Source organism: Procambarus clarkii, chromosome 19 (assembly GCF_040958095.1).
Source record: "Procambarus clarkii isolate CNS0578487 chromosome 19, FALCON_Pclarkii_2.0, whole genome shotgun sequence".
In the NCBI taxonomy this organism is placed as follows: domain Eukaryota; kingdom Metazoa; phylum Arthropoda; class Malacostraca; order Decapoda; family Cambaridae; genus Procambarus; species Procambarus clarkii.
The window spans coordinates 12,018,833-12,046,501 of NC_091168.1; the positions used below are offsets into that span (position 1 = coordinate 12,018,833).

Below are 27,669 nucleotides of genomic sequence, written 5' to 3' on the forward strand. Positions count from 1 at the left end.
GCCCAGGAAGCTTCATCCCTTCCATATCATTGATCAGCCGTTCAAGCTGGTCAGCATTGATCTGGTTGGTTCGATCATACTGAGTGCAACGGATGGCAGTAAGTACATCCTGACCATGGTCGATCACGCAACAAGATACCCAGAAGCAGCTGCCCTGAAGAACATCGAGACGTCAACGGTAGCGGAAGCCTTGGTAAGTTTTTTCAGTCGCCTTGGTATACCTGAGTGGATCCATAGCGACCGAGGGACAGTTTACCAGTGAGATGATGGACCAAGTCCAACGTCTGCTCACAGCGAGAGCATCCCTCACCACGCCGTATCATGCTATGGGAAACGGTTTGGTAGAACGCTTCAATGGCACTCTCAAGAAGACGTTGAAGTGAATGTGCATCGAACAGCCTCGGGAATGGCCCAGATATATCAACCCTTTGTTGTTTGCCTACAGGGAGGTGCCACAGGCTAGCACAGGGTTCTCACCCTTTGAGCTTTTGTACGGTTGCACAGTTAAAGGCCCTCTGCAGGTACTGAGGAACCTGTGGGAAGGCGATGACTATACCCCTGAAACCAAGACGACGTACGAGTACGTCATCGATCTACGGGAACGGCTGGAGAACACCTGTCAGCTGGCCCGAGAATAGCTAGCAAAAGCAAAGGAGTACCAGAAGCAAACATACGACAAAAAAGCAAAAGAACGCAAGTTCAATGTAGGTGGCAAGGTACTTTTGTTACTTTCCACCAGCAGGAACAAGCTCTTGCTGCAGTGGAAGGGCCCATTCACAGTAGTGGAGTGCTCACACTCATTAAACTACGTGCTCGATGTCGATGGTGCCAGGAAGAAGTACCACGTCAACATGCTCAAATGCTACGAGGACCCTCCTGTAGATGTCTCCACGAAGCCGAAGAAGCATGTAAGATGTAAGAACAGGAGAGGACCACGGGCCTCGACATCGACAGGGCCGATCGACAACCCACTACTCTTAGCAGTAGGTGTTGACTGGTTGAGTAGGTCAGGGGTGATTAACAAAACGTCGAACGAGGGAGACATGAGCAAGGAAATGCAACGCGCATCACCGGACACTACTTCCCAGTGTGTGTGTGATGTTTCAGGCATGACACAGGTGGATAGAGGCAGTGGACAGACTAGCGCCACTCAGGGTTTTGAGGTGTTGAGCCGACCCAGACCTGGAGCTACGTCTGAGCACAGTGCCTGCTCAAGACCTGAACAGATAGCCACATGTGACCCGGTGACTGAAGAAATTCCTCACTTAACAGAAGGAAATAGTCTAGACGAGGACCCGCCTCGCCTAACAGTATAGAAAATGGGGTCTGCTCGACCCGGCCGCACCACATGCACTCAGTACGTGCACGTGCGTCAGCGGTGTGAGGTGGAACAAGCACCACTATGTGGGGCTCGGTCTTTGTTGGGGGGTGATGTGAGAGTGTGTGTCTCAAGATTCTCCCACAGCTGACTAGAATGGCTCATTGCAGTGCACAGTGCACCGAACTTCGTGCACAAGGCCCTATCTCTCTTAACCCTGGATAGTGACCTGGCATGTTGGGTATCTCCAGAATGCCCACTTAACCAGGAACACGTTTATAATACGGAGGCCGCCGTATGTCCAGGCAGGAAGTAGATACAGGGAAGTTAAGGATACTTTACACAAAGGGTCAGTGAGTACATTGGCCGGTGCCAGCGTGAGAGACACCAGCGAGGTGACCGTCTGACCTCTGGGGTCAACCGGCGTGATGGAGAATAACAGCTGTGATGTGGTCGTGATGTGTTCATTGACGTCACCTCTGCTACTGATCATCGAACGGTCAATATGATTGGTTCCCGCTCATTTGCTGCAATGCTATTGGTCAAATTGTAACCTTTTGTGTTGTGTGCCACGAGATGCCCGGCATCCCTTGCAGAGCATTCTCGTGAGGAAGCTCTTGCATAGAGGACGTGTCGTGTTCTATCGGCCAATAGACCGAACACCGTCCATTCCTCACCGTCAAGTTAACTCAGCGTCTTTTCGATATACCCATACTCGCTCAGAGTCACGATTGTGAATATATTGTTCAGAAGCCTATAGTGACAAAATCACCAGAGCGAAACAGACTGGTATCGGGTAACCCCTGGTGACAAAGATCGTTGTGAGTGACCTAGAGTGAACTAAGGCAGTGCCGCCGCCTACGTAATCTGTGTGTGACTTTACCACAGTGTACCTGTACCACAATGTACAGTGAAGTGCATGGTACCATATAACCTGCAGCCGCCAGTCGCCACTGTCCCGAGCGTGTAGCCCGCCGCCCTCACTCTACAACGTGACATCACCATCCTTACTCACCGCCCGTAATTACCTAAGTGTAATTACCTAAGTGTAGTTACAGGATGAGAGCTACGCTCGTGGTGTCCCGTCTTCCCAGCACTCTTTGTCATATAACGCTTTGAAATTACTGACGGTCTTGGCCTCCACCACCTTCTCACTTAACTTGTTCCAACCGTCTACCACTCTATTTGCGAAGGTGAATTTTCTTATATTTCTTCGGCATCTGTGTTTAGCTAGTTTAAATCTATGACCTCTTGTTCTTGAAGTTCCAGGTCTCAGGAAGTCTTCCCTGTCGATTTTGTCAATTCCTGTTACTATTTTGTATGTAGTGATCATATCACCTCTTTTTCTTCTGTCTTCTAGTTTTGGCATATTTAATGCTTCTAACCTCTCCTCGTAGCTCTTGCCCTTCAGTTCTGGGAGCCACTTAGTAGCATGTCTTTGCACCTATTCCAGTTTGTTGATGTGCTTCTTAAGATATGGGCACCACACAACAGCTGCATATTCTAGCTTTGGCCATACAAAAGTCATGAACAATTTCTTTAGTATATCACCATCCATGTATTTAAATGCAATTCTGAAGTTAGAAAGCATAGCATAGGCTCCTTGCACACTATTCTTTATGTGGTCCTCAGGTGATAGTTTTCTATCTAGAACCACTCCTAGATCTCTTTCTTTATCAGAATTCTTTAAAGATTTCTCACATAATATATAGGTTGTGTGGGGTCTATGTTCTCCTATTCCACATTCCATAACATGACATTTATTAACATTAAATTCCATTTGCCAAGTGGTGCTCCATATACTTATTTTGTCCAGGTCTTTTTGAAGGGCATGACAGTCATCTAAATTTCTTATCCTTCCTATTATCTTAGCATCATCAGCAAACATGTTCATATAATTCTGTATACCAACTGGTAGATCATTTATGTACACAATAAACATCACTGGTGCAAGAACTGAACCCTGTGGTACTCCACTTGTGACATTTCTCCATTCTGATACATTGCCTCTGATTACTGCCCTCATTTTTCTATCAGTCAGAAAATTTTTCATCCATGATAGAAGCTTACCTGTCACCCCTCCAATATTTTCCAGTTTCCAGAACAACCTCTTATGTGGAACTCTGTCGAAAGCCTTTTTTAGGTCCAGATAGATGCAGTCAACCCAACCATCTCTTTCCTGTAATATCTCTGTGGCTCGATCATAGAAACTGAGTAAATTCGATACACAGGATCTTCCAGATCGAAAACCATACTGTCTGTCTGATATTATATCATTTCTCTCTAGGTGTTCTACCCATTTAGTTTTGATTAGTTTTTCCAATACTTTCACTATTACACTTGTCAATGATACAGTGCCAGTGTGCGTGTGTCTGTGACATACAACGCGCCCTCCTGCGAGTAACCCAGTGTCAAATACGGTTTGTGGGAAAACCTGTCGTCAATGGTCTCACTTCAGAACGAGGAAACCAGCTATCAGGCCACCTACGAGTGCTTGCATAAATGCACCTGAGTGAGTGAGTAAGAGAGGTACCCCATCTGTAAGTACAAGATCTTGTCATTGTTTTATTGTGTCTGTGTTGATCTGAGGGATCAACCGCAGTTCTCGCCTACTCATACCTGTCACAGGTTATAGGTGAAGTGACGGTGAATGCGTGTTTATCTGTGTGGTATCACTACATTTCACTCGTCTGTGAATGTGAGCTTCACGTACACCACACATTTAGTTATTGTGTGACATTATTATTGTGCATGTTATTGCCTGTCCCATTGACAGTGCCATTGTGTTTATTGCATATCATCATTACCCGAGTATCTGGTTGGCACCCTTGTGATCCCTTTGCATACTGGCAGTTAGGTTGCCGTGTTAATGATTGGCTGTCAACTGTGTTAAGTTAGGTGTTTCGCCACGAGTGGATCCGAGTCGATTAGCCAGATGTCAAGAGTCTCGCTAAAGCAACCATAGCCTTTCTGACGCCAGTCTAAAGTAAATCAAGCACCCTTTGTATTAGTGGTTAAGTTAGTAAATAAACTACTGTTAAGTTTTATGCGGTGTTTCATTGAACCACTTCTGAATACTGCCAATCAATTACTCAAGCCTTCAGCTCTAGGTGTTTTCAACACCGAGTTGCCTATATTCACTAAACTATAAATGTGATGAGGACCCTAGGAGTCCCTGAGAGTGTTAAATCATTGAGGAGATTCCAACGATCAACGTGGAACAGGACCAGGTGAGGCTAGTCTGAGAAAGAGACCCTCAAGGACTCTAACTCGACCTTGCTCCCAGGCCCTGTATGGTTGCTCTCGTATTTTCTATTCTGCTAATTCCGACAGTTTCGTGAAGCGTCTGCCACATGTACATTGGCGACGTACGCATTGCAGTTGTGAAAGCAAAAAAGTAAACCCCCACAAACATACATTAGCCCGATAAGCTCCAGGGAGCCTCTGGGGCTCACCCAGAAAATGGCGTTTCATTACTTTCAACGCTGGTTTTTTAGAATTTATTTTTTCCTTGTGCACAGGGGTGTAAATCTCCTCGGGACCCCTTAGCAGCTTAAGGGTTTAGGGTTAATGCAGAACAATTTCCAAAGTCGTGTCAAGTTTCAGTATCCCCTATACTGGGAACCAATATGACACAGTGATCTAAAATTTGGATTACAATTCTGTTCTGTATAAGCATTTATCTAATATTCTTCAAATGTGGCAAGTATCCTTCAATTTTTTCTCATCGCTATCAGTACAGTATTTGCACGTGTGATATAAAATTTATGGAAACAATGTAGACAGAAGCCTTTTTCCTCAATAATATAATGATTAAATTCAGGACAGTTTTTTTTTTTTTCCAACAGGACTGTGTGAAGCTTTTCAACAAGATGACACTATTTTCGTGGATATTCATGACAATGTGACACTTCCCTGCCGCCATGATACCCACAATAATACAGAGGTGTGTGTATTTTTGTATTCTATTTACTACTCTCCTAGTTGTGCTTGCCAGGGTTGAGCTTTTTGGTCCTGCCTCTTGACCATCAACTGGTGTACAGGTTCCTGAGCCTATTCATATTTACAATTAAAACTTTGTATAGAGTCTTCCTCCACACATCACTTCCTTATGTTTACCGTTTGTTCACTACTCCGACAATTAAAATTTTTTTCTGATGTCTCTGGGACTTGTTTACATACTAGGTTTTCACCTGTGTCACCTCCTTCGTGATCCACCCATGGTAAATAGTTTGTCTTTATCTACCCCTGTCAATTCCTATGAGAATTTCATAGGTGGTAATCTTGTCTTCCCAAACTTTTCTATCTTCCAATGATAGACACTGGAAGATAGAAAACTGCACGTCACTGGAAGTAAACCTTCCAGTGACGTGAGGTTTAATTCCAGCAGCCTTTCCTCATAATTCATACCCATCAGCCCCAGGACTAGTATGGTGGCATACCCCTGAAATTTCTCTTAACTTTGCCTTGTCTTTGACCAGGTATGGACTCCACTGTACTGTATTACTATGTACTGTAGATGATTTGACTACAACCTGAAGTTGTGTATACAGTACTGTGCTCTTGTTAGTTTACCCTGACAAAGGAAGAGTAAACACACAATATGGTTAACTATATGTTCTATTGATTACAGTGGTTGATGTATGGCACAATGGAATCATGATAGGGCTATAAGGCAAAGCTGTAAAGTGCAAGAGGTGGTTAAGTCAGGTCATGGCTGATAGCAAGATGTGTCTGTAGACTAAGTCCATCTTGTGCACTGGTTCCCAAACTGGGAACCATGGCCCCCAGGGGAGCCTTTTTTAAATAAATAGGGGGCCATAAGTTGAGTCAGTGTACAGGTTATGATACCAGAGAATACCAGAAGTGGCCTTTACTGAGTGTTGGGTGCCATTAATTAGGACGCTATGTGAAAAAGGGGGTAATAAAGAGCTTGGGAACTGGGATCTAGTGAGATGACTAGTTTGTGGCCGGTCATCTGTGGTATTGCTCCTGGCTGGTCTGTGGTGGTACTGCTGCTGCTGATCTGGTAATGATCTGGTGATTGACGCTGTACTCTCGAGGCCGGTCCAACGCTGCTCGCCGATTAGTCAAGGGTAGTGTGTGGTACATCCCATATTTACTAATGACACTGATGTAGCTGCTACAGCAGCTACTGTGTTATCTTCTAACAGTAAGAAGTGATTCTTCTAATACTCTTATATTGCTCTGTATCTGCATATAACCTAACTAATATTTAACTAATCTAACTTTTACACAAATATTACAGTAGAAAATATGAAATTTACATCGCAAGTATTCATTAGAGCAGGATATTTATGTAGGCAGTAATCATCACAATATTTTCACAAAGATGCAAATATGTTGGACTGCTGGCTTTTTAGCCCAAAACTGCAGTGCATTTAAGATAATTGCTATTTCTGACCTATACCTGTTGATGATTTCAAGGATCAATGTCCCAGTGGCCTGGTCTCTGACCAGACCTGGTTGGTGGTCTGGGCAGCCAGGCTGTTCTATCGAGCTGCTCGCAGCCTGACGAGCAGCCTGGTTGATCAGGTATCCTTGTAAGGTGTCTTATCAGGTTCTCGTTTGAACTCTGCAAGAGGTTGGCCAGTTTTGAGTGTTGAGATTCAGATCACTGTTCTGATATATTGATTCCTGTTCTAAAATCTTGTGTCTTTATAGAGTTTGGGTTATTTTGAGTTACATATTTATGCATATTTATGCATAGGAATAAACCAGTTTGTGAACGTACATGCATTTTGAGATAATTAAATACATTATTTGATGAAGTGAAGCCTAAGACTAATGAGTGATTATTACCATTGTTGAATGTTTTGCAGTCTTGATAGGGATTTGATGAACCCTTTAACTGCGCGGCCTATAAATATGACACCCCCCCCCCCAGTGCGCAGGAAATAAATTATCTTGAAAAAATTATTTAGTTTTTTTTTAAAGTGTCAAAAACACTTCCCCCAATATGGGTATGTCCAAAAAATTTCGAACTTGTACTTACTTTGGTTGCTATGGGGTCCGTAAGTTGGCACGTGACGTCATCATTCCCCATTCGCCCGTGCAGTAAGCTCCCGGGGCGGGGCGCACGAGTTGCTGCGAATATATTTTTGTTCATTTTTTGCGCACAATTCCAAATACATTTTATTTGTTTTTACGTGCTAATCCTATGTATAATGAACACGTACACTATATTATGGCAGTAAAACATCCGTACTGTCTGAGGACACTGTGTTAGGTGCATGACACTTGTGTACACATATGTTGCACATATTTACCATGTATCATGCTAATTTATGTATATATACAATCTATTTACAGACTATACACTGTCACACACTATATACATTCACCATCAACACATTCAGAACACAGCGAGTGTGAGCAGCCACACTCAGCCAGCCCTACCTCACTCCTCCAACATCTTACTCGCCAACATTGCTCCTCCCACCATTCTGTTATTGTTCTTATTACACTAATTACACATGTTATATATACCTATCTACATGTTTTATTTACCAGAACTATGCAAGTAAGCCGGTATTGTGTCCAAACAGTACAGTGGCCACCATACACTGCATGACAAATCACACAGCAGACAGCAGACGACGCCACGATTACGACGTCACCTCCCTCACCAAAATAGTTCCTCACAACATACTCCTGGTGCTGTTACAGTATTACACTATTCACACACACTGTATATACCAATGCACATGTGTGTTTCCCATAGCGAACCACGAAGCTAGTATGGTGAACAAAACAAGAGTTACTGCCACACAGTGAGGCTACCTCAATTCTCTCCCTCCCTCCCTCACCAAAATTCCTCCTTCCTACGCACAACGCTAATTATAACCACAATCCTGGTCACTAATACTTGTAAATGAATAATTGACCACAAGTTTATTTTGAAAAGGAACCTAAAAAGTCGTTTGAAGATTCCTAGATGGATGAAGTAATGCTGTGGTGCTGTGGCTAGCGCTGTGAACATCGTGAACAGCATTAAATCGCTGATATTTGAACATTGTACCCAGTCATTATCACACTCGGGCTCTTCTGTAATACTATCATGGCTAAATAAAACAGATTATATATATATTTTGACAATATTAGGCGATGCTGTGGTCACACGCTGAACAGCAGTGCTGTGCGCTCATGCTGCGAGTGCCAGCCTTGGTTGCTCACTCACTACTGAGGCTCTGACACCCGGCAATGTGGACCATGATTTTTTTTTAAGATGGCGTCTGTTTACAAGAGCCCTGAGGAAGCTGATGTGAACCCCATGTAGCCGCAGGAGTTTTGAATGGAACGTGAAAAATAAAAACACCCAGAGGCGCGTTGCGCACCCGAAGCCTGGGCCTGCAGGCGCGTTGCGCAGTTAAAGGGTTAAATACAAAGCCTCCTTTTTGTGTATTACAGGAATATTGGAACAAAGACAGCACTGTTCCAAGCCCAGTGTTCAAGTGCCTGTCATGAGACAGGTTTCTGATATTTCTATGGTGCCTACACTTTGAAAACATAGCAAATGTTGATAGAAATTATTGACTTTGGAAAGTGCGAAAAGTGTTCAGTAACACAGTATCAGACAAAAATTTCACAATTACTTCGTGCAAGGACTGAATTTTGTCACTGATCTCTTCCTAGATCTTTTCATGACTACCTTACACTTCACAAGGTTGGCTACATACCACCAACAGGAACTGAAGCCAAAGGTGTACATGAGTGCATTGTTTGCAAGCACATAGAATGAGGAAACAGGCAGCAAAAATCTGTGTGTACTTGGTACATCGAGTGCAAAGTCGCTCTGTGTACCATGGATTGCTTCTTTGATTATCACTTGCTCTTGAAGTACTGAGTGTGTAATACAGTGTATGACTGTAAATAGTGTGTGAGAGTGTACATAATGTAAATAAATTGAATATTCAACAAGTAATATTGCGACAATAAACATTTTCTGGGGGGGGGGGAGCCCCTTTGGCTCCCCGGAGTTATCCAGGGTGATGTGTATATCGTTAGACTTTGGTATCAGTCAATGTGAATGGCGTTCTAGGCCTACCAAGGGACTACTGCCAGAACCTGGCCCCCTCAGAGAGGCACGAGGAGCAATGGCCTATAGAAATGCACATGAGATTTGGAGCATTTTATATCTACCATCGACTGGGACAAGCACCCAGAAAGGTGAGCACCTCAAAACAAACCCCTATTCTGGTTAAAACGACTAAAATAGACAAACTAGTGGACAGAACTCCCCAAATGAAAATGTGCAAACGAGCTGTGCCACATGTTGCTCCCCCCCCCCCCCCTCCCCAGGAGGGGGGAAGGAGGGAGCCCCAGACCCCCTCCCCGGGAAGGTGAAGGGGAAGCCCCAGACCCCCTCCCCGGGAAGGTGAAGGGGAAGCCCCAGACTATCACGCTGGTGATCCACCCACCAGTTCTTTGGCTGATGTGATTGTGGCATGGTCGTGTGGCTCCAGCTCCAGACACCCTATGTTGTGCTGTACCTTGGGCTCAGTACTGCTCTTACGGTGGTGTGTGAGCTGGAAGTAATATTCACAGGTACTCGGGCTGTATGTGCTTAGAGTTCCCTTCCCTGAGTGCCCTGTAAGTATTACCCTTGGGGCTTGGGATTATCTTCCACAAGGCACATTTGGTCTACCTCTGTTGGTCTTTTACTGCTCGGCGAATGACCGCCCCAAGTGTGTTGGTGGGGTTTTCTCCCTTGTTTGCCTTGGGGTAAGTGGTAGTTTTTGCATTAATAGGGGTGCGGGGTACTGCGCAGCTAGTTTTTACTCATAACAGCGGAGGAACAGAGCCGGCTCTGTTCCTCCTGGGTGGGTTGTCCTTTTAAACATGGTTAATTTTTTCTTTTTCATTTTGCTTGGGGGAGGGGGTCTACCTTTGTGTCTCTTCCCCCAGTTATATTAGAGTTGACCTTCTGTTTTGGTGGTACCTCCCCCCCCCCCCTTTGCTTTGCCCTCGTTAGTGAACATGTCCTGGGGGTTCAGCTTTAGCAGTTTGTTTGGTAGCATTGGATGCCAGTTAGCAGTACCCTGTCTGGGCTTACCCTTAACAATACCAGTCTAGGGGCCCTGGGAAACTCCACGGGGCACACTGGGTCTGATGGAGGCGATCCCTGGGGTCCCCTCTCGCCTTGTGCGAGTTTGAGGATTGCTCTGTCCCCCCTCGTCTCGGGGCGACGCTTTAGTTTTTGCCTTCGTCATGCTGCCCGTTAGATCGGTGACACCTTGGACCCAGAATCCTGCGAGCATTGCTGCTTGTTTGTAACTCAATTCATCCAATCTACTGTTGACATTATTTGGGTGCAGACGGCTCGGGCATTGCAGGCTAGGTTTAGGTTGCTGCAACGTGCTAGATTGGTTGCTTTGCCGGATGCCTCAAGGCTGCCCCGCTTTGCTTATAGAGACACAGACTTGGGGGGTGTTGGTCGTGTCAGCCTTGGTTCAGTCCACATCCCCTCATTCTTCCGCTGCTGTGGTTCATTCTGCTTCCCCCTGCTTCTGGCTCCTAAGCATCTGAGGGCTTCAGGGTCAGGACAGGGTTTAGAGGTTTCTGAAACTTGGGCGGTTTTGGGGGCTGCCCCCTTCTGGGGTGGCGATGGAGGCATTCGAGTTGGTTCCTCCAGCCGTAGCATCGGGAGTCTGACCAGTGGGCCCCCTCTTTTCCTGCTTTTCCGGCCCGCCCCGGCTTTTTCTCGAGGCCGGGGCTTTGGAGGATGACCAGCCCCCGGGGCCTGATGTGGAGGTTCCCGGGGTTGGGGAGGAGCTGACTTAGGGGCCTTGGGCCCCTTTGGACCGCCCCGCCTGGGTTATCCGGCCCTCAGAGCGGGGCTTGCTGTTACAAGGGGTAGGGTTTTCCTTTCCCTTCTCTACACACGAGTTGGGTTTGGGTTCGGTTCCGTATCCCTGCGGGTCCTTCGGTTCCGTATCCCTGCGGGTCCTTCGGTTCCATCTTTCCGGAGGTTTTTGGCTTCCCGCATCTCGTCTACCGAGTGCATGCGGCCATTGTGGCTTACCTCCTGCGCGACCCGGAATGTGCCTCTATAGTGGATCCGTCTTCCTTCAGGTTTGGATCGTCATCTCCATACTGGGTTTGTTATGATGTTCCGTCCTGGCTTCCGGACTGCCTGTTGTTGTCACTGGATGCTTGGGGGCGCTTTTTGTCGTACCCGCACGCTTGAGGGACACGAGGTATTGACTGTGGTCCAGGTTTACCGGGAAGGGGGGGGGGGATATTGAGCACCTAAATGCTAAATGAGTGTCTTTTCACTCCTGCCCTTCTGCGGGATGTGGGTGCGATTCGACTTCACGTGCAGGTTCCTTCCCTATTGACTGCGCTTGTGGCTGAGGAGTTGCGCACTCGTAACTTGCTGGCTTCGGTCTTGCGTTTCTTTTCCCTCCTGGAGCTGTCTTTGGATTGGCTTGTGGAAAGTGTAGAGGCGCTTAGGGTCGTTCCTGGGTCTGGTGCCTTAGTCTCGGCTGCTCGTGTGTCGTCTGCGCTTTTGACCAGAGTCTTGCTGACTCTTTTGACCTGATCCATCTCGATCCTGCGGGATGTACAGTCACGGTTTTTTCGTGCGTATCTCGCGTGTCGACAGGTTGTACTCACTTCCTCCTTGGAATCCACTTGGACCCTGGCTCTTAGGTTGTCTTCACCCTTTTGTCTCTTACTGTTTGCAGACTCTGCGGTCGAGCAGTATATGCAGGCGGCTTTTTCCAGGTGTCGTTCGATGTCCGACATGTTGACTATCCGGGGGTCCCGGGTGGGTTCTTCACGGAGGGGCCGTGCCATGACTCGGGATTCCACCTGTCAGGGTACGCCACAGGTGCCAGTTTCGGAGCCGGCGCAGCCTTCGGAACCGTCTGTGTCTGGTTGGCGCAGTGTTTGCTCTGTGCACAGGTCGGGTTCTTGTAAGGGGCATTGGCCCTTTCACGATTCACCCCATTGACGGGGCAATGGGGGGGGGGAAGCTTGCTTTGTTCGCTCACTCCTGGTCTCACAATTTGTGGGCTTTTTGGGACGTTTCTAGTGGTCTGCGGTGACGTTAGGTGGCTCCTCCTTCGAGTGGGGGGGAGGTTGGGGCTGGCAGGACAGACCTTTTTTCCTTCGTTATGTCAGGTCGTCTCAGGTTGGTCGGATGTGGTCGCTTGGATGTAGTCGAAACAACGTCGTCTCTCAGATGGGTTTCCCACCTGTTTCCGGTTCCGAAATGGGTCTGTGCAGACCTGCCGTTCATTCTGGACTTGTCCCACCTGAACCCCCCTGGGTTTCTTGCCCCTCCTTTTGGACGACCACTCTGTCCCCAGGTCCTGCTTCTGTTGGAGCCAGGCAATTGGATGGTGTCCCTGGACCTCAAGGACGCTTATTGGCACGTCCCGATTCATCCGGGGTTCAGGGACTGGCTCAGTTTTGTTGTGGGGCGTCAAAGTTACTGCTTTCATTGTCTCCCTTTCTGGTTGAACCTGACACCTCGTGTGTTCACACGCCTTACCAAGGTTGTGGTGGCCCATCTGCATCTTTTAGGTATTTTGGTGTTAGCTTACCTTAACATCTGGCTGGTTTGGGCTCCCAGTCGGTCCACATGTCTGCTCACCAGGGGTTTGGTGCTTTCCCAGCTATCCGGGTTCAGGTTCCTGGTGAACTAGCAGAAGTTCCATCTGGTCTTCTCCCAGGTTCAGTCCTGGCTGGGTCTTGTAATTATCTAAGTGTAGTTACAGGATGAGAGCTACGCTCGTGGTGTCCCATCTTCCCAGCACTCTTTGTCATATAACGCTTTGAAACTACTGACCGTCTTGGCCTCCACCACCTTCTCACTTAACTTGCTCCAACCGTCTACCACTGTATTTGCGAAGGTGAATTTTCTTATATTTCTTCAACATCTGTGTTTAGCTAGTTTAAATCTATGACCACATGTTCTTGAAGTTCCAGGTCTCAGGAAATCTTCCCTGTCGATTTTATCAATTCCTGTTATTATTTTGTACGTAGTGATCATATCACCTCTTTTTCTTCTGTCTTCTAGTTTTGGCATATTTAATGCTTCTAACCTCTCCTCGTAGCTCTTGCCCTTCAGTTCTGGGAGCCACTTAGTAGCATGTCTTTGCACCTTTTCCAGTTTGTTGATGTGCTTCTTAAGATATGGGCACCACACAACAGCTGCATATTCTAGCTTTGGCCTAACAAAAGTCATGAACAATTTCTTTAGTATATCGCCATCCATGTATTTAAATGCAATTCTGAAGTTAGAAAGCATAGCATAGGCTCCTTGCACAATATTCTTTATGTGGTCCTCAGGTGATAGTTTTCTATCTAGAACCACCCCTAGATCTCTTTCTTTATCAGAATTCTTTAAAGATTTCTCACATAATATATAGGTTGTGTGGGGTCTATGTTCTCCTATTCCACATTTCATAACATGACATTTATTAACATTAAATTTCATTTGCCAAGTGGTGCTCCATATACTTATTTTGTCCAGGTCTTCTTGAAGGGCATGACAATCATCTAAATTTCTTATCCTTCCTATTATCTTAGCATCATCAGCAAACATGTTCATATAATTCTGTATACCAACTGGTAGATCATATATGTAGACAATAAACATCACTGGTGCAAGAACTGAACCCTGTGGTACTCCACTTGTGACATTTCTCCATTCCGATACATTGCCTCTGATTACTGCCCTCATTTTTCTATCAGTCAGAAAATTTTTCATCCATGTTAGAAGCTTACCTGTCACCCCTCCAATATTTTCCAGTTTCCAGAACAACCTCTTATGTGGAGCCTTTTTTAGGTCCAGATAGATGCAGTCAACCCAACCATCTCTTTCCTGTAATATCTCTGTGGCTCGATAATAGAAACTGAGTAAATTCGATACACAGGATCTTCCAGATCGAAAACCATACTGTCTGTCTGATATTATATCATTTCTCTGCAGGTGTTCTACCCATTTAGTTTTGATTATTTTTTTCAATACTTTCACTGTTACACTTGTCAATGATACAGGTCTATAATTGAGGGGGTCTTCCTTGCTGCCACTTTTGTAGATTGGAACTATGTTAGCCTGTTTCCACACGTCTGCTATGACTCCTGTACACAGGGATGCCTGAAAGATCAGGTGAAGTGGAATGCTGAGCTCAGATGCACATTCTCTCAGAACCTATGGTGAAACGCCATCTGGGCCAGCTGCTTTGTTCTTACTGAGCTCCTTTAGCATATTTTCCACTTCATCTCTAGACACCTCTATCTGCTCTATGTTGTTCTCTGGAAATCTTATTGTGTCTGGTTCTCTGAAGATTTCATTTTGTACAAATACACTTTAAAAAATATTTGTGCCCTGCAGTTACACAACGGTTCCGACAGGCTCGATCGCAATCTATCCAGATGAGAACACGTTCTCTTCCGATTAGACCACGCTGGAGTCGTTTATTTGTCGTGGAGTCGTGGAGTTGTGTTGAACTCTCAGACCACTTCCCTGTATCTCCCACCAGAGTCTCTCCTTTGGCTGCAGTCCCGCATGTGCTTTTTTCTGGGGAGCTCCCGGGTCATCTGGCGGTTGCTCGAGTGTTTATGCAGGAGCCTGAAGTTTGTGATGATGGTCTACCCACCGGGTCGGGTTTGGCTTTGTTGGCTGTTCTGGTTCCCACGGGGACGTCCCTTGCGTCAGCTATTGCGTCACCGGCTTCCTCTTCGGGTTTTTCGGGGTTCAGTGCCTTGGCGCCTACCTGAGTCCTCGCTCGATGTGTTCACGGATGCATCGTCTCTCGACTGGGGGTTTGTGACCAGTGCTCACCAGGCTGGCCAGAGGTGGTGGGGTCTATCCTTCCGTCAGGCCCACAGCACGGTGTGGGAGTTTGCTGTGGTGTGGTTTTTGCTTCGGAGGGTTCAGATCGCCCGTGGCGACGATCTGGCTCCATTTGAACTGCTCCTCAGTGGTTCATTGCCTGAACCAAGGGGGTTCGATGCGATTCTTGGCTCTTTGGGGCTGGTCGTTTCGGGTGACTCGTCTGCTGAGTTCTCAGGGTTTGGCTCTCTTGGCGGTTCACGTCCAGGGGGTGTCCAACTTCCTGGCAGACAGCCTGTCCCGGTTCATTCCCATGTCCATGGAATGGACGGTCGATGCTGACTCATTCAGTTGGCTCTGGCAGACGTTTGGGTGCCCGGAGGTGGCCCTCTTCGCGTCGGTGTGGTCGAGGCGTCTTCCTGTATATGTAGCGCCCTTCCTTGACTGCGAGGCCGTCGGGGTCGATGCCTTTCGGCAGGACTGGTCGAGGTAGGGGTTCCTGTACCTCTTTACCCCTGGTTCAGCAGTTGCTCCAGGTCCTAGCTCGCTTGGAGATTTACCAAGGGAGAGTAGTCCTCTTGGTCCCATGGTGGCTGGCCCAGCCTTGGTTCCAGGCGCTGCTTGCTTGGTGTCCGAACCCAGAGGTTTTTCCGCGGCTCCGTCTCTTTCAACAGATCGGTCCGGTATGTTATGAGACTGGTTTGTCTCATGACTCTCTTTGAGTCTTTCAGACAAACGTGAAGACTCTCTTTGAGTCTTCGCGTTTGGTCTTATTTAACTCGAGTCTATCACCATCTGTATGGTGCTCCCATATACATCGGAGCGCCTGCCTTGCTGGGTACCAGACCCGGTCGATGGCAGACATAGAATGCTTCCAACCACATGAGAGGTTTCTATAGGTCATGGTTCCTCATGCCTCTCCGAGGGGGCCCTGGTTCTGCCTCGTGGTTCCCTATAAGCAAGAACTCCAGGCACCTTGACTGATGCCAGAAAGCTAATAATTACATATCAGCCTTGGATAGCTCTGGGGAGCCTCCTGGACTCGCCGAGAAAATGGCATTTCATTAAATTCAACTCTGGTTTTCTGGGGGGAGCCCCGTCGGCTCCCCGGAGCTATCCCAGGCTGATATGCTAATGTCAGACTTTGGCATCAGTCATGTGTATGGAGTTCTTAGGCCTACCGGGGACCACGGCCAGAACCGGGCCCCCTCAGAGAGGCAAGGGGAGCAATGGCCTATAGAAGCCCCCGTGTAGTTGGAAGCATTCTATGTCTGCCATCGACCGGAACAGGCACCCAGAAAGGTAAGCGCCCCAAAACAAACCCCTATTCTGGTTAAAATTGCTACCTAAAACCGAACTAGTGGATAGAACTCCCCAACCGAAAACAAGCAAACTAGTGTGACGTCACACACTGCCGCGCCGCTGTCTGCGCAGCTCCCCCCTCCCCGGGAGGGGGAAGGGGGAGCCCCAGACCCCCCGCGCCGGCTACCCACACCTCAGTTCTTGAGGCTGATGCTATAGGCGATGATCGTGTGCTCTGGCTCCGGTGTCGCTACTGCACTGTGCTTTGAGTGGGGTGCATCATGTTTTGTGTCCGGTTGCGGCGCTTCGCCGTTATTTGCGCGCCACAGCTTCTGTGTCCGGGGACGCGCTGTGGGTTGATCCGGTTTCCCTTCTTCCCTGTTCGCGGGTTCGGGTCTCTCAGGTCGTCCGCAGGGTTATTAGGTCCAGCCAGCCTGCGGTCTATCCCCGTGCCCATGACGTTCGTAAGTTCGCGGCTCTTGCTGCCGTCTTTGGGAATATGTCTTGGTCTGATATTCGGGCGCGGGGATTTTGGCGGTCGAACAGGGTCCTGGCTGCTCGTTACCTTGTGAATGTCCCTGGGCCTCGTCGGGCCTGTGTTGCTTTGGGTCGGCGGTTGCAGCCAGTTGTCTCGGCTTCGAGTTGAGGGGTGAGCGACGACCGCCTCCCGGGTAAGTCCCTCTTTTTCTGTCTGTGGGTAGTTAGCTCCGGGGAGCCGACGGGGCTCCCCCCAGAAAACCAGCGTTGAATGTAATGAAACGCCATTTTCTGGGTGAGTCCCGGAGGCTCCCCGGCATCCCTCCCTCCCTCCGGTCGGCGGTTTTTCGCGTTTTTGACATCCAGCCTCAAGAACTGAGGTGTGGGTAGCCGGCGCGGGGGGTCTGGGGCTCCCCCTTCCCCCTCCCGGGGAGGGGGGAGCTGCGCAGACAGCGGCGCGGCAGTGTGTGACGTCACACTAGTTTGCTTGTTTTCGGTTGGGGAGTTCTATCCACTAGTTCGGTTTTAGGTAGCAATTTTAACCAGAATAGGGGTTTGTTTTGGGGCGCTTACCTTTCTGGGTGCCTGTTCCGGTCGATGGCAGACATAGAATGCTTCCAACTACACGGGGGCTTCTATAGGCCATTGCTCCCCTTGCCTCTCTGAGGGGGCCCGGTTCTGGCCGTGGTCCCCGGTAGGCCTAAGAACTCCATACACATGACTGATGCCAAAGTCTGACATTAGCATATCAGCCTGGGATAGCTCCGGGGAGCCTCCGGGACTCACCCAGAAAATGGCGTTTCATTACATTCAACGCTGGTTTTTTGTTTTACTTTTGAATAGGGCATAAGTTGGAAAGTTTTTTAATTCGTCAGGGAGTGAGTTCCAAAGACTGGGAGGGGTCCTTTTAGCATGGAGGAGGCATGGAGTGTTTGCTCAGATTTAATGTAACTCTGGGGATATCAGAGATATTTCTGGTGTGGTGTTTAAGGGTTTCATTACACCTATCAAGGAAAAGTTTCATTTCAAAGTTAGGATTTAGTAACAAGGTTTTTATATATGTAAATAGCACGTAAAAATGTGTGGAGTGTGTGTATGTTTAGCCTGCTAAGGGATTTAAACTGAAGGGGCTGTGTGTTGTCTGAAGACAGTTTGTTATAGTTCTGATAGCAGATTTTTGCAGAGTGATGATGGACTGGAGGTAATTTGGAGTGGTTGAACCTCATGCACAGATACCGTATGTAAGATGGGGATAGATTAGCACATAGTATAATGAAAGGAAAGCAGAGTGGGGAACATAATATCTGATTTAAGAAAGTATGCTGACTGTTTCTGTGGGGCGCCCGGTTGGCTCCCTGGAACTATTGGACTGATATTAGCTGTATTACTCTGGGGCTTCAGTCACATGGAGTTCTGCCTACCGGGAACCACAAGCCAGAACCTAGTTCCCTCAGAGAAGCGATGAGAGCAATGGCCAATGAATACTCCACTCTTTGAGAGTATATTCATGTCTGCCATCGACCGGGATTAGGCACCCAAAAAGGTAGGCGCCCCAAAACAGATCCCAACTGGTAAAAAATTGCAACCCAAGACTAAACAGAGCCCAAGAACTTCTCCCAAGAAAAACAAGGCAACAAGCAAATCATCATCAAACTGACGTGCCGCTCGTTCACGACGTGCCCCACTCGAGCCAGCCACCTGCTTATCAGTACGTCGACTGAAGCCGGCTGGGGCTCGGGCCTCATTTTCCTGTCAGGGTTTTACCCTAATGGTTGTACCTGCTGTGTGTTGGGGCGTTGGCCAGGAATAAGCTGTACTTCGGGCTGCATGCATTTAGGGTTATCTTCCCTAGGCGCCCTGTAAGTACATCCCTTGAGTCTTTCGGGTTCTTGCTCTTGTTGCTGTCGTTGGCATCGGCCTTGCCCTTGGGGTCAGCGGGGGGGGGTCTTGGTGCTTTCATTTGGCCCTGTGTAGGGAGTGTTTGTTGCTGGTTGAGGCACACAGTGCTGAGCAGCTTGCATACTAGTGGGGGCCGTCTCTCTCTCTGGCCTCCTGTTGTTGATGTATACTTTCGGGGTTTCTTTTCATGTCATTTTAAGTTCTTTTCTGCCTGGTGGAGGATTGCCTGGCTTCCCATTAGGTATGCCTAGGTTCCGTTTGGTAGTCTCCACTCAAACCCTGAGGTTGTTCCTTTCACAGGGGTCAATTTGCCTGGTAAATAGATGGGGCTGAACCGGCTTTGCAGCACCAGTGCCTGGGCTTCCCGTAGGGACACCTTCCTCAGCGGGCACTGGAAACCCCTGTCGGGGCTCGAGTGACTATGGATATGACTTCAGAGGCCCATCTCGCCTTGTGTGAGTTCGAAGGTTGCTCGTTGTCCTTGTCTTAGGATGACGATCTGTTTTGCCTCCATCGTGCTGCTTGTTGAGTTGATGAGACCTTCGACCCAGTCGTGCGAGACTTGTTCCCCACTTATCGTCCAATCTATCCATTTTTCCTTGGGAGATATTAGGAGTCAAGCAGCTGTCGTGTTGCATGGCTGGATTTTGTTGGTGCAACATGCTAGGTTGGTAGCCCCTCTCGAATGCCCCGGGGCTGCCCCATTTTGGTTTTAGGGACCCAGACTTGGGGGCGTTGGTCACTTCGGCCTTGGTTCAGCCCGTACCCTCGAGTTCTTTCCCAGTTAGCATGGTTCTCTCTGCTCCTCCCCTCCTGCTGCCAAACGTCTGAGGGTTTCGGAGTCGAGGCGGGGTTTAGTTTGGGATGTGACTCGGCAGCTCCTGGGGCAGCAGGATTCGATGCTGGGATGGAGGCCTTTGAGCCTGCTCTTCCTGCTAAGGCTTCTGGATTTTACCAGCAGGCCCCATTCTTTGCTGCCTTTTCTTCAAGGGTGGAGAGGGTGGAGGACGGCTCTGCCCTGGAGCCTGGATTTAAGGCTTCCGGGGCTGGGGGAAAAGTCAACCTGTGGCGCTTAGGCCCAGTTTGTTCCTGCTGGGCTTTAGTGCCTTCGGGGCAGGTTTACTGTTGCAGGGTTCATTTTATTTTTTATCCCCCTTACCTGTATGAGTTTGATATGGGTTTGCCTCCCTCTTCCCCCTCGGGTTCATTGCCGGGTTCCTTTGGGTTCCTTGGCTTCGTTCTTCAAGAGGTTTTCCACCTCTTGAATTTCCCCTGCGAAAGTTTGGTAAGCCTTTGGTGCGTGCCTTCTGCAAGATATACCTGTAGACTTTGCCTCTGCGATGGATCAGGTCTCTTTGGTGGGAGCCCCCTCGGGTCCTCGGAGCTTACTAGGCTGATGTACTGTACTAATGTTAGACTTTGGCATCAGTCATGTGTATTAGGTTCTATGGGCCTAATAAAAACCACGAGCCAGAACCTGGCCCCCTCAGAAAGGCATGGGGGAGTAATGGCCTATAGACACCCCTGTGTGGTTGGAAGCATTCTATGTCTGCCATCAACCGGGTCAGGCACCCAGAAAGGTAAGCATTCCAAAACAAACCCCTATTCTGGTGAAAATATTGCTACCAAAAACTGAACAAGTGGATAGAATTCCCTTAAAAGAAACGAGCAAATAAGCATGATGTCACATGTCGCCACGCCACTGTCTGCACAGCTTCCCCCTTCCCGGGAGGGGGGAAAGGGGTGCCCCAGACCCCCATGCCGGCTATCCACCCGTCAGTTCTTAGGCTGGTGCTAGAGGTTCCGGTCGTGTGCTCTGGCTCCAGACATAATTTCAGTGCTGTGCTTTGAGTGTGGTGGCTAGGGGTGTGAGAGCCAAGAGTTATTCTCCAGTACTAGGGCTGCATGCGCCTAGGGGTCCCTTCCCTATGTGCCCTGTAACCCTTGGAGCTTGGGGTTAGCTTCCCCAAGTTCTTTGGCCCTGCCTCTGCTGGGCCGTTTTACTGCTCGTTTTTTCGGCCGCCCTTTGGGTACTTGGGTGTTTTGTCTCCCTTGTTTACCTTAGGGTAAGAGGTAGTTTGCACTGGTTCGGAAAGTGGGGTGTGCGCAGCTTGTTTTCACCAATTATAGCAGCTGGCTCTGTTCCTCTAGGGTACGCTGTCCTCTTGCAGGGTTTTCTTTTTCTTTTTGCTTTGTGGGGGGGATCTGCCCAGCTTATTGCCCACTTGTGTTTGACCTATTATGGTTCTTCTCTAGTGGTACCCCCTGTTAGGTTCAGCTTTAGTGAGTTTGCTTAGTAGTTTTGGGCACTGGTTAGCAGTACCCTGTCTGGGGTTATCTGGGCGTGAGTCGTTAATTGCTCAGGGCCCTGGGAAACCCCTAGGGAACGCGTGGGTCTGATGGATGTGACCACAGAGTCCCCCGTCGCTTTGTGCGAGTTCGAGGGTTGTTCGGTCTCCTTGTCTCAGGGTGACCCTCACTGTTTTTGCCTCCGTCACGCTGCCTGTTTGGTCGGTGACATTTTCGACCCTGAGTCCTGCGAGTTCTGCTGCTTGCTAGTGACTCAATTTATCCAGTCTAGTGATGATCGTATGTGGGTACAGGTGGCGCAGGTTTTGCATGTACGTTTTCGGTTGTTGCAACGTGCTCGGTTGGCTGCTCACCCGGATACCCCGGGGCTGCCCTGTTTTGCTTATAAGGACCCAGACTTGGGAGTCGTTTCGACCTTGGTTCAGTCTGCTCCCCCCTCGTCCTTCCCCTCCTGTGGTTCGTTCTGGTCCTTCCCCCTTGCGTGTGAGGGTTTCGGAGCCGGAACAGTGTTTAGCTGGCTCTAAGACTCGGACTGCCTTAGGGGTGCCCCTTCCGGTGTGCGACAGAGGCATTCGAGTCTAGTCTCCCTGCCGAAGCTACCGAGTCTGACCAGTGGGCCCCCTTCCGTCCAGCTTATGTGGCCGCGCCGGCCTTGTCTTTTGAGGTTGGTGCTTTGGGAGATGACTCGACCCCGGGTCCTGTGGAGGAGGATCCCAGGGTGGGGCAGGGGCTGACTTGGGGGCCTTGGGCCCCGCTGGACTGCGCCTGGGTTTTTCAACCCTCTGAGCAGAGCTTGTTACAAGGAGTGGGGTTCTCTTTTCCACCCTCTGCATACTAATTGGATTTGGTGTCTGCCCCTCCCCAGGTTCGGTTCCGTGTCCCCTCGGGTGCGTCGGTTCCGTCCTTCCGAAGGTTTTCGTCTTCTCGTATCCAACCTTCTGTGGTGCAGGCAGCCCGTGTAATTACCTAAGTGTAGTTACAGGATGAGAGCTACGCTCGTAGTGTCCCGTCTTCCCAGCACTCTTTGTCATATAACGCTTTGAAGCTACTGACGGTCTTGGCCTCCACCACCTTCTCGCCTAACTTGTTCCAACCGTCTACCACTCTTTGGGAAAGTGAATTTTCTCATATTTCTTCAGCATCTGTGTTTAGCTAGTTTATATTGTTCTCTTTATATTGACCTCTTGTTCTTAAAATCTTCCCTATCGATTTTATCAATTCCTGTTAATATTTTGTATGTAGTGATCATATCACCTCTTTTTCTTCTGTCTTCTAGTTTTGGCATATTTAATGATTCTAAGCTCTCCTCGTAGCTCTTGCCCTTCAGTTTTGGGAGCCACTTAGTACATGTCTTTGCACCTTTTCCAGTTTGTTGATGTGCTTCTTAAGATATGGGCACCACACAACTGCTGCATATTCTAGCTTTGGCCTAACAAAAGTCGTGAACAATTTGTTTAGTATATCGCCATCCATGTATTTAAAAGCAATTCTGAAGTTAGAAAGCGTGGCATAGGCTCCTTGCACAATATTCTTTATGTGGTCCTCAGGTGAGGACCTTACCTCCTGCGTGACCCAGATTATGCCTCGGAGATGGATCCATCTTCTTTCAGGTTTGGGACTTTGTTTCCTTTCTGGGTCCGTTACGAGGTTCTGGAGTCATCTTGGCTGGCGGACTGTCCTGTCTTTGCTTTGGAGGCTTGGCATTCTTCCTGCCATACCCGCTCGCTTGAGTGGCGAGAGGCTTCGACAGTGGTTCAGGTTTCCCTGGGGGGGGGCGACCTGGAGCACCTCAATGAGTGCTTGTTTGCCCCTGCCCTTCCCCGGGATGTGGGCGTGGTGCAGCTCCATGTGCAGGTTCCCTCCCTCTCGACTGCGCAGGTTGCTGAGGACATGCGCGCCTTTGGCCTTTTGGCTTCGGCCTTGCGTTTCTTTTCCCTCTTGGAGCTGTCTTTGGACCGGCTCGAGGAGGATGTGGGGACGCTTGAGGCCATTCCGGGGTCCGGTGCCTTAGGCTCGGCAGCTTGCTCATCGTTTGTCTTGCTGAAGCTGTTTGCTCCGATCCTGCGGGATGCGATTTCCCTGTTCTATGCTTCCCAGCTCGCGTGTCGGCAGGAGGTGCTTGCCTCCTTCCTGGAATCGGCCTGGGCCCTGGCTCTTAGGATGTCTTCGCCTTTTTTGTCCTCTGCTTTTTGAGGATTCTGCTGTATATTCAGGCTGCTTTGGCTACTTGTAGGCCTATGTCTGAATTGTTGGTTCTCCAGGGTTCCTGGGGGGGCCTTCTCGGAGGGGTCGTGCCAGGGCTCGGGGTTCCTTTCATCCTGGTAGGCCACAGGTGCCAGGTTCGGGTTCGACCCTGCCTTCATCTGGTCGGCACAGTGTTCGCTCTGTGCGAGGTTCTAGGTCTCGTAAGAGGTGCCGGCCCTTTTGTGGTTCGCCTCATTGACGGGGCGATGGAGGGGGGAGGCTTGCACTGTTCGCTGTCACTTGGTCCCATGATTTGTGGACATTTTGGGTCGTTTCTCTCAGCGTGAGGTGGCTTTGGGTGGCCCCTCCTCCTTCGGGAAGTTCAATGTCAGGGGCTGGCGGGGCAGGCCTCTTCCCCTGTGCTCTGTCGAGTCATCTTAGAGTGGATTCACTAGGGCGTGGTCAGAACGACGACGTCCCTCAGATCGGTTTCCCGTCTGCTCCCAGTACTGAAATGGGACTGTGCGGACCTGCGGTTCATTCTGGAATTGTCCCATCTGAACCCCTTGGCTCATTGCCCCTCCTTTCGGATGACTGCTATCCCAGGTTCGACTCCTGTTGGAGCTGGGCACTTGGATAGTGTCCCTGGACCTCCGGGACGCTTATTGGCACGTCCCGATTCATCTGGGGTTCAGGGACTGGCTCGGGTTTGTTGTGGGGCATCAGGGTTACTGCTTTCGTTGTCTCCCATTCTGATTGAACCTGGCACCTCGCCTTACACGGGTCGTAGTGGCCCATCTGCGTCTCTTAGGTGTTCGGGTGTTGGCCTACCTTAACGACTAACAGGTTTGGGCTCCCAGTCCGTCCAGTTGTCTGCTAGCCAAGGATTTGGTTCTTTCCCAGCTTGCCGGGTTCGGGTTCTTAGTGAACTGGAGGAAGTACCATCAGATTCCCTCCCAGGCTCGAACATGGCTGGGTCTTGTGTAGGACTCTCGGACCGCTTCCGTGTCTCTACCTCCGGGGTCTCTCCTGCGACTGCAGTCCCGCTTGTGCTTGTTTCTGGGGGGCTCCTGGGTCACCCGGTGGTTGCTTGAGGGTCTGTGCGGGAGCCTGAACTTCGCAATGATGGTCTACCCGCCAAGTCAGGTTTGGCTTCGTCGGCTGTTCTCGTTCCTTCGGGGACGTCCCTTCTGCCTCTTTCGCGATTGCTGGGTTCGGACCTCGGGGGCCCCGGGGGCTCCATCTTTGGCCCCATCTCTCTCCTGTCGGTCGACGGTTGTGCAGTTTCCAGAGCCTCCTGGGCTCTGTCTTATCTATGTTTGCCCCAGTGGGGTGGAGTCTGCCTCCACCATGTAGCTTCCTAGTGCTTTCCGCTTCCTATCTCCTCTGACATTGATCAGGTTCTTTTTCATGTCTGTGACTCCTTTGGGTACTCAGCTTCCTCCTGTGTCCCCTTGTGCATACAAACATAAGGACATAAGAACAGAGTACCTGCAGAGGGCCTATTGGCCCAAGCAAGGCAGCTCCTGTTTATTACCACCCAATCCCACTCATATACATGTCCTACCCACACTTGATACAATCGTGGGACCCCACCTTCACCACGTTACGCGGTAATTGGTTCCACAAATCAACGGACCTGTTACCGTACCAGTATTTCCTCAAGTCTTTCCTAAATCTACACTTCTCCAATTTATACCCCTTGTTTTGTGTACAAAATGTGCCACAAGGGTGACATGTGCCACCCTTGGTCACTGCTCCATCCTTGTTTACTCTCAACCCATTGGCGGGGTTGCATCGATGGCTCCTAACAGGGGTGTTTGGTGTGGTGTGTTGTGTTTGGTCACCTTGCGTGTGTCTTCATTCTCTTTTCTTTGTCCATGTATCTTGTTCTTTGTTGTCCTGTGGGGCTCTGCCCCGCATTTTGGTGCTTTTGGTTTCGTTGTCGGCACCTGGGTCTTTTCCCTCTCGGGACACTCATTCCTTGCCTATCTTCGGTGCCTGACTGCACCCTGCTGTCCATGAGGTCCCTCGGGTATGTACGCCCTCCGCTACACATTTTGTGGTTGGTCGTGTGCATTACTTCCCGGCCTCTCCTTAGTCCGTATTTGGGGTTTTCCTTGCTTATTTCCGTTTTTCCGCCTCCTATGCTACACTTGTCTGTGTATCTGGGTCGGTGGTTTTTGACTATCCTGATGTTGGGTTCTCGGGTGGGCCTCTGTCCATGTTCAGTTCCCTGCTTTTGGACTTCACCGGTGTTCCATTTTGGTACTGAGTTCCTACGATTTTTCTTTGTGACTTACTGCAGGCTTCGGTGTTGCACAGTCTGTGGGGGGTTGTGGACTTTCGGTCCACTGCTCCTGCCTTACTGGTTCCTTTTCTTGAAACCAGTAGCTGGGCTCCGGTTTTTCTTTGTTCCTTTTTCGGAACAAGTGTGTTTGCTTTTCTGTAATTACCTAAGTGTAATTACCTAAGTGTAGTTACAGGATGAGAGCTACGCTCGTGGTGTCCCGTCTTCCCAGCACTCTTTGTCATATAACGCTTTGAAACTACTGACGGTCTTGGCCTCCACCACCTTCTCACTTAACTTGTTCCAACCGTCTACCACTCTATTTGCGAAGGTGAATTTTCTTATATTTCTTCGGCATCTGTGTTTAGCTAGTTTAAATCTATGACCTCTTGTTCTTGAAATTCCAGGTCTCGGGAAGTCTTCCCTGTCGATTTTATCAATTCCTGTTACTATTTTGTATGTAGTGATCATATCACCTCTTTTTCTTCTGTCTTCTAGTTTTGGCATATTTAATGCTTCTAACCTCTCCTCGTAGCTCTTGCCCTTCAGTTCTGGGAGCCACTTAGTAGCATGTCTTTGCACCTTTTCCAGTTTGTTGATGTGCTTCTTAACACTTTCGCGCTCTCCGCAAAGGTCACTCAGCCAACCGAATGTGCGCGCTGCGTTTTTATCGCTTAAGCGTAAAAACAAAAATGTGTATACTCTTTTTACTCTTCTGACCTTAGTTCTCATGCTACGTATTTCATTTTGGTACCAACGTGTTCGCAATAAAATTCTCTAGAAGAACATCAGTAAAAAAAGTCACGAAACGTATAGGGATACCAGCACCAAATAAATAACTACGAAGATGACTCGCCGTGAGCGCCCATCAGCAACAAAATGTTTTTACTCTTGGGATTGTAATCACCTCCACACTTATTCTACAGCGTTAATTTTGGTATCAATGGACTCGCAATGAAATTCCCAACACGGTGATATGAATATAAGCGTAGAATAATGATGCGGCCCGCCCGCAAGAGTGTGGGAAGTGGTGAAATTGTTACCCGGTATCGGTGACGGGACGACGCACGGCGCTTTGAAAGTTTATACTTATTTCACTCTCATGACATTAATTTTCTATGTACGTCATTCATTTTTGTGTCAATGTGTTCGCAATAGAATGTTCTATGTGCCCATAGGTAAAAAATATCAACAAAGCGTAAGTTAGAATAGCGCCAAATATAAAACAACGCTGGAACATATCAGTGAGCGTCAAACACACACGAAATGTTTTTACTTTTGTTATGTTTGTCAAGTTTATACTTGTTGCACACAGTTATTTTTGGTTGTATATTGATCAGAATAAAATTCCCTAAACAGACATATGCATATAATACATGATATGGGGGAAGCATTACCAGTATAAATGGCTAAAGTCACCCACCTGCAACCCGTTTGGGACAAAATACCATTTGATCGAAGTTATCCACACCTTTCATGAACTTATTGTACCATGCAGCCTAGTGGTGAGAAAGAGAGCCTCATAGCGCGCAGTTTGAAACAAACCCAAAGTAAATCGGATAAAAATTGAATTTTATACAAATATTTTAAAAGAGGACTCAACTTTATGTCCACTATGCGTTAGCGTTAGACGAAACGGGACGCGCCGGCGCGTCCAGATAGCGCGAAAGTGTTAAGATATGGGCACCACACAACAGCTGCATATTCTAGCTTTGGCCTAACAAAAGTCATGAACAATTTCTTTAGTATATCGCCATCCATGTATTTAAATGCAATTCTGAAGTTAGAAAGCATAGCATAGGCTCCTTGCACAATATTCTTTATGTGGTCCTCAGGTGATATAAAGGTTCAGTTTTCCATGGGGTCGACCTGAGGACCGTCGTGACCCCAGCGGGTGACCCCACACACTGACCAATACTGTGACTGTGACTGACGTGACTGTGGTTCACGTCCTGCGTAGTTCTCCTCTTGGATGCCTCAGGGACGTGTGCATCATTCTTCCCTGCTGGAGCTGGTTATGTTGTTCCTTTGGGTTGCGGAGTTGCTGTTTTTCGATTCGCATTTTGCGCTTTCGTTCGT

The 27,669-nt window shown here is 48.6% G+C and overlaps 1 protein-coding gene across 3 annotated transcripts in view; it reads left to right on the top strand.

Moving 5' to 3' along the window:
- The window catches only part of LOC123757634 (contactin-2), a 184,295-nt gene that overhangs the window by 42,444 nt on the left and 114,182 nt on the right, over nt 1–27,669 (top strand). For all 3 annotated transcript variants that reach the window (XM_045741476.2, XM_069326939.1, XM_045741475.2), the window contains exon 2: nt 5,167–5,264. In XM_045741476.2, coding sequence (XP_045597432.1) covers nt 5,167–5,264 — 98 coding nt within the window. The remainder of the gene's footprint in view (nt 1–5,166; nt 5,265–27,669) is intronic.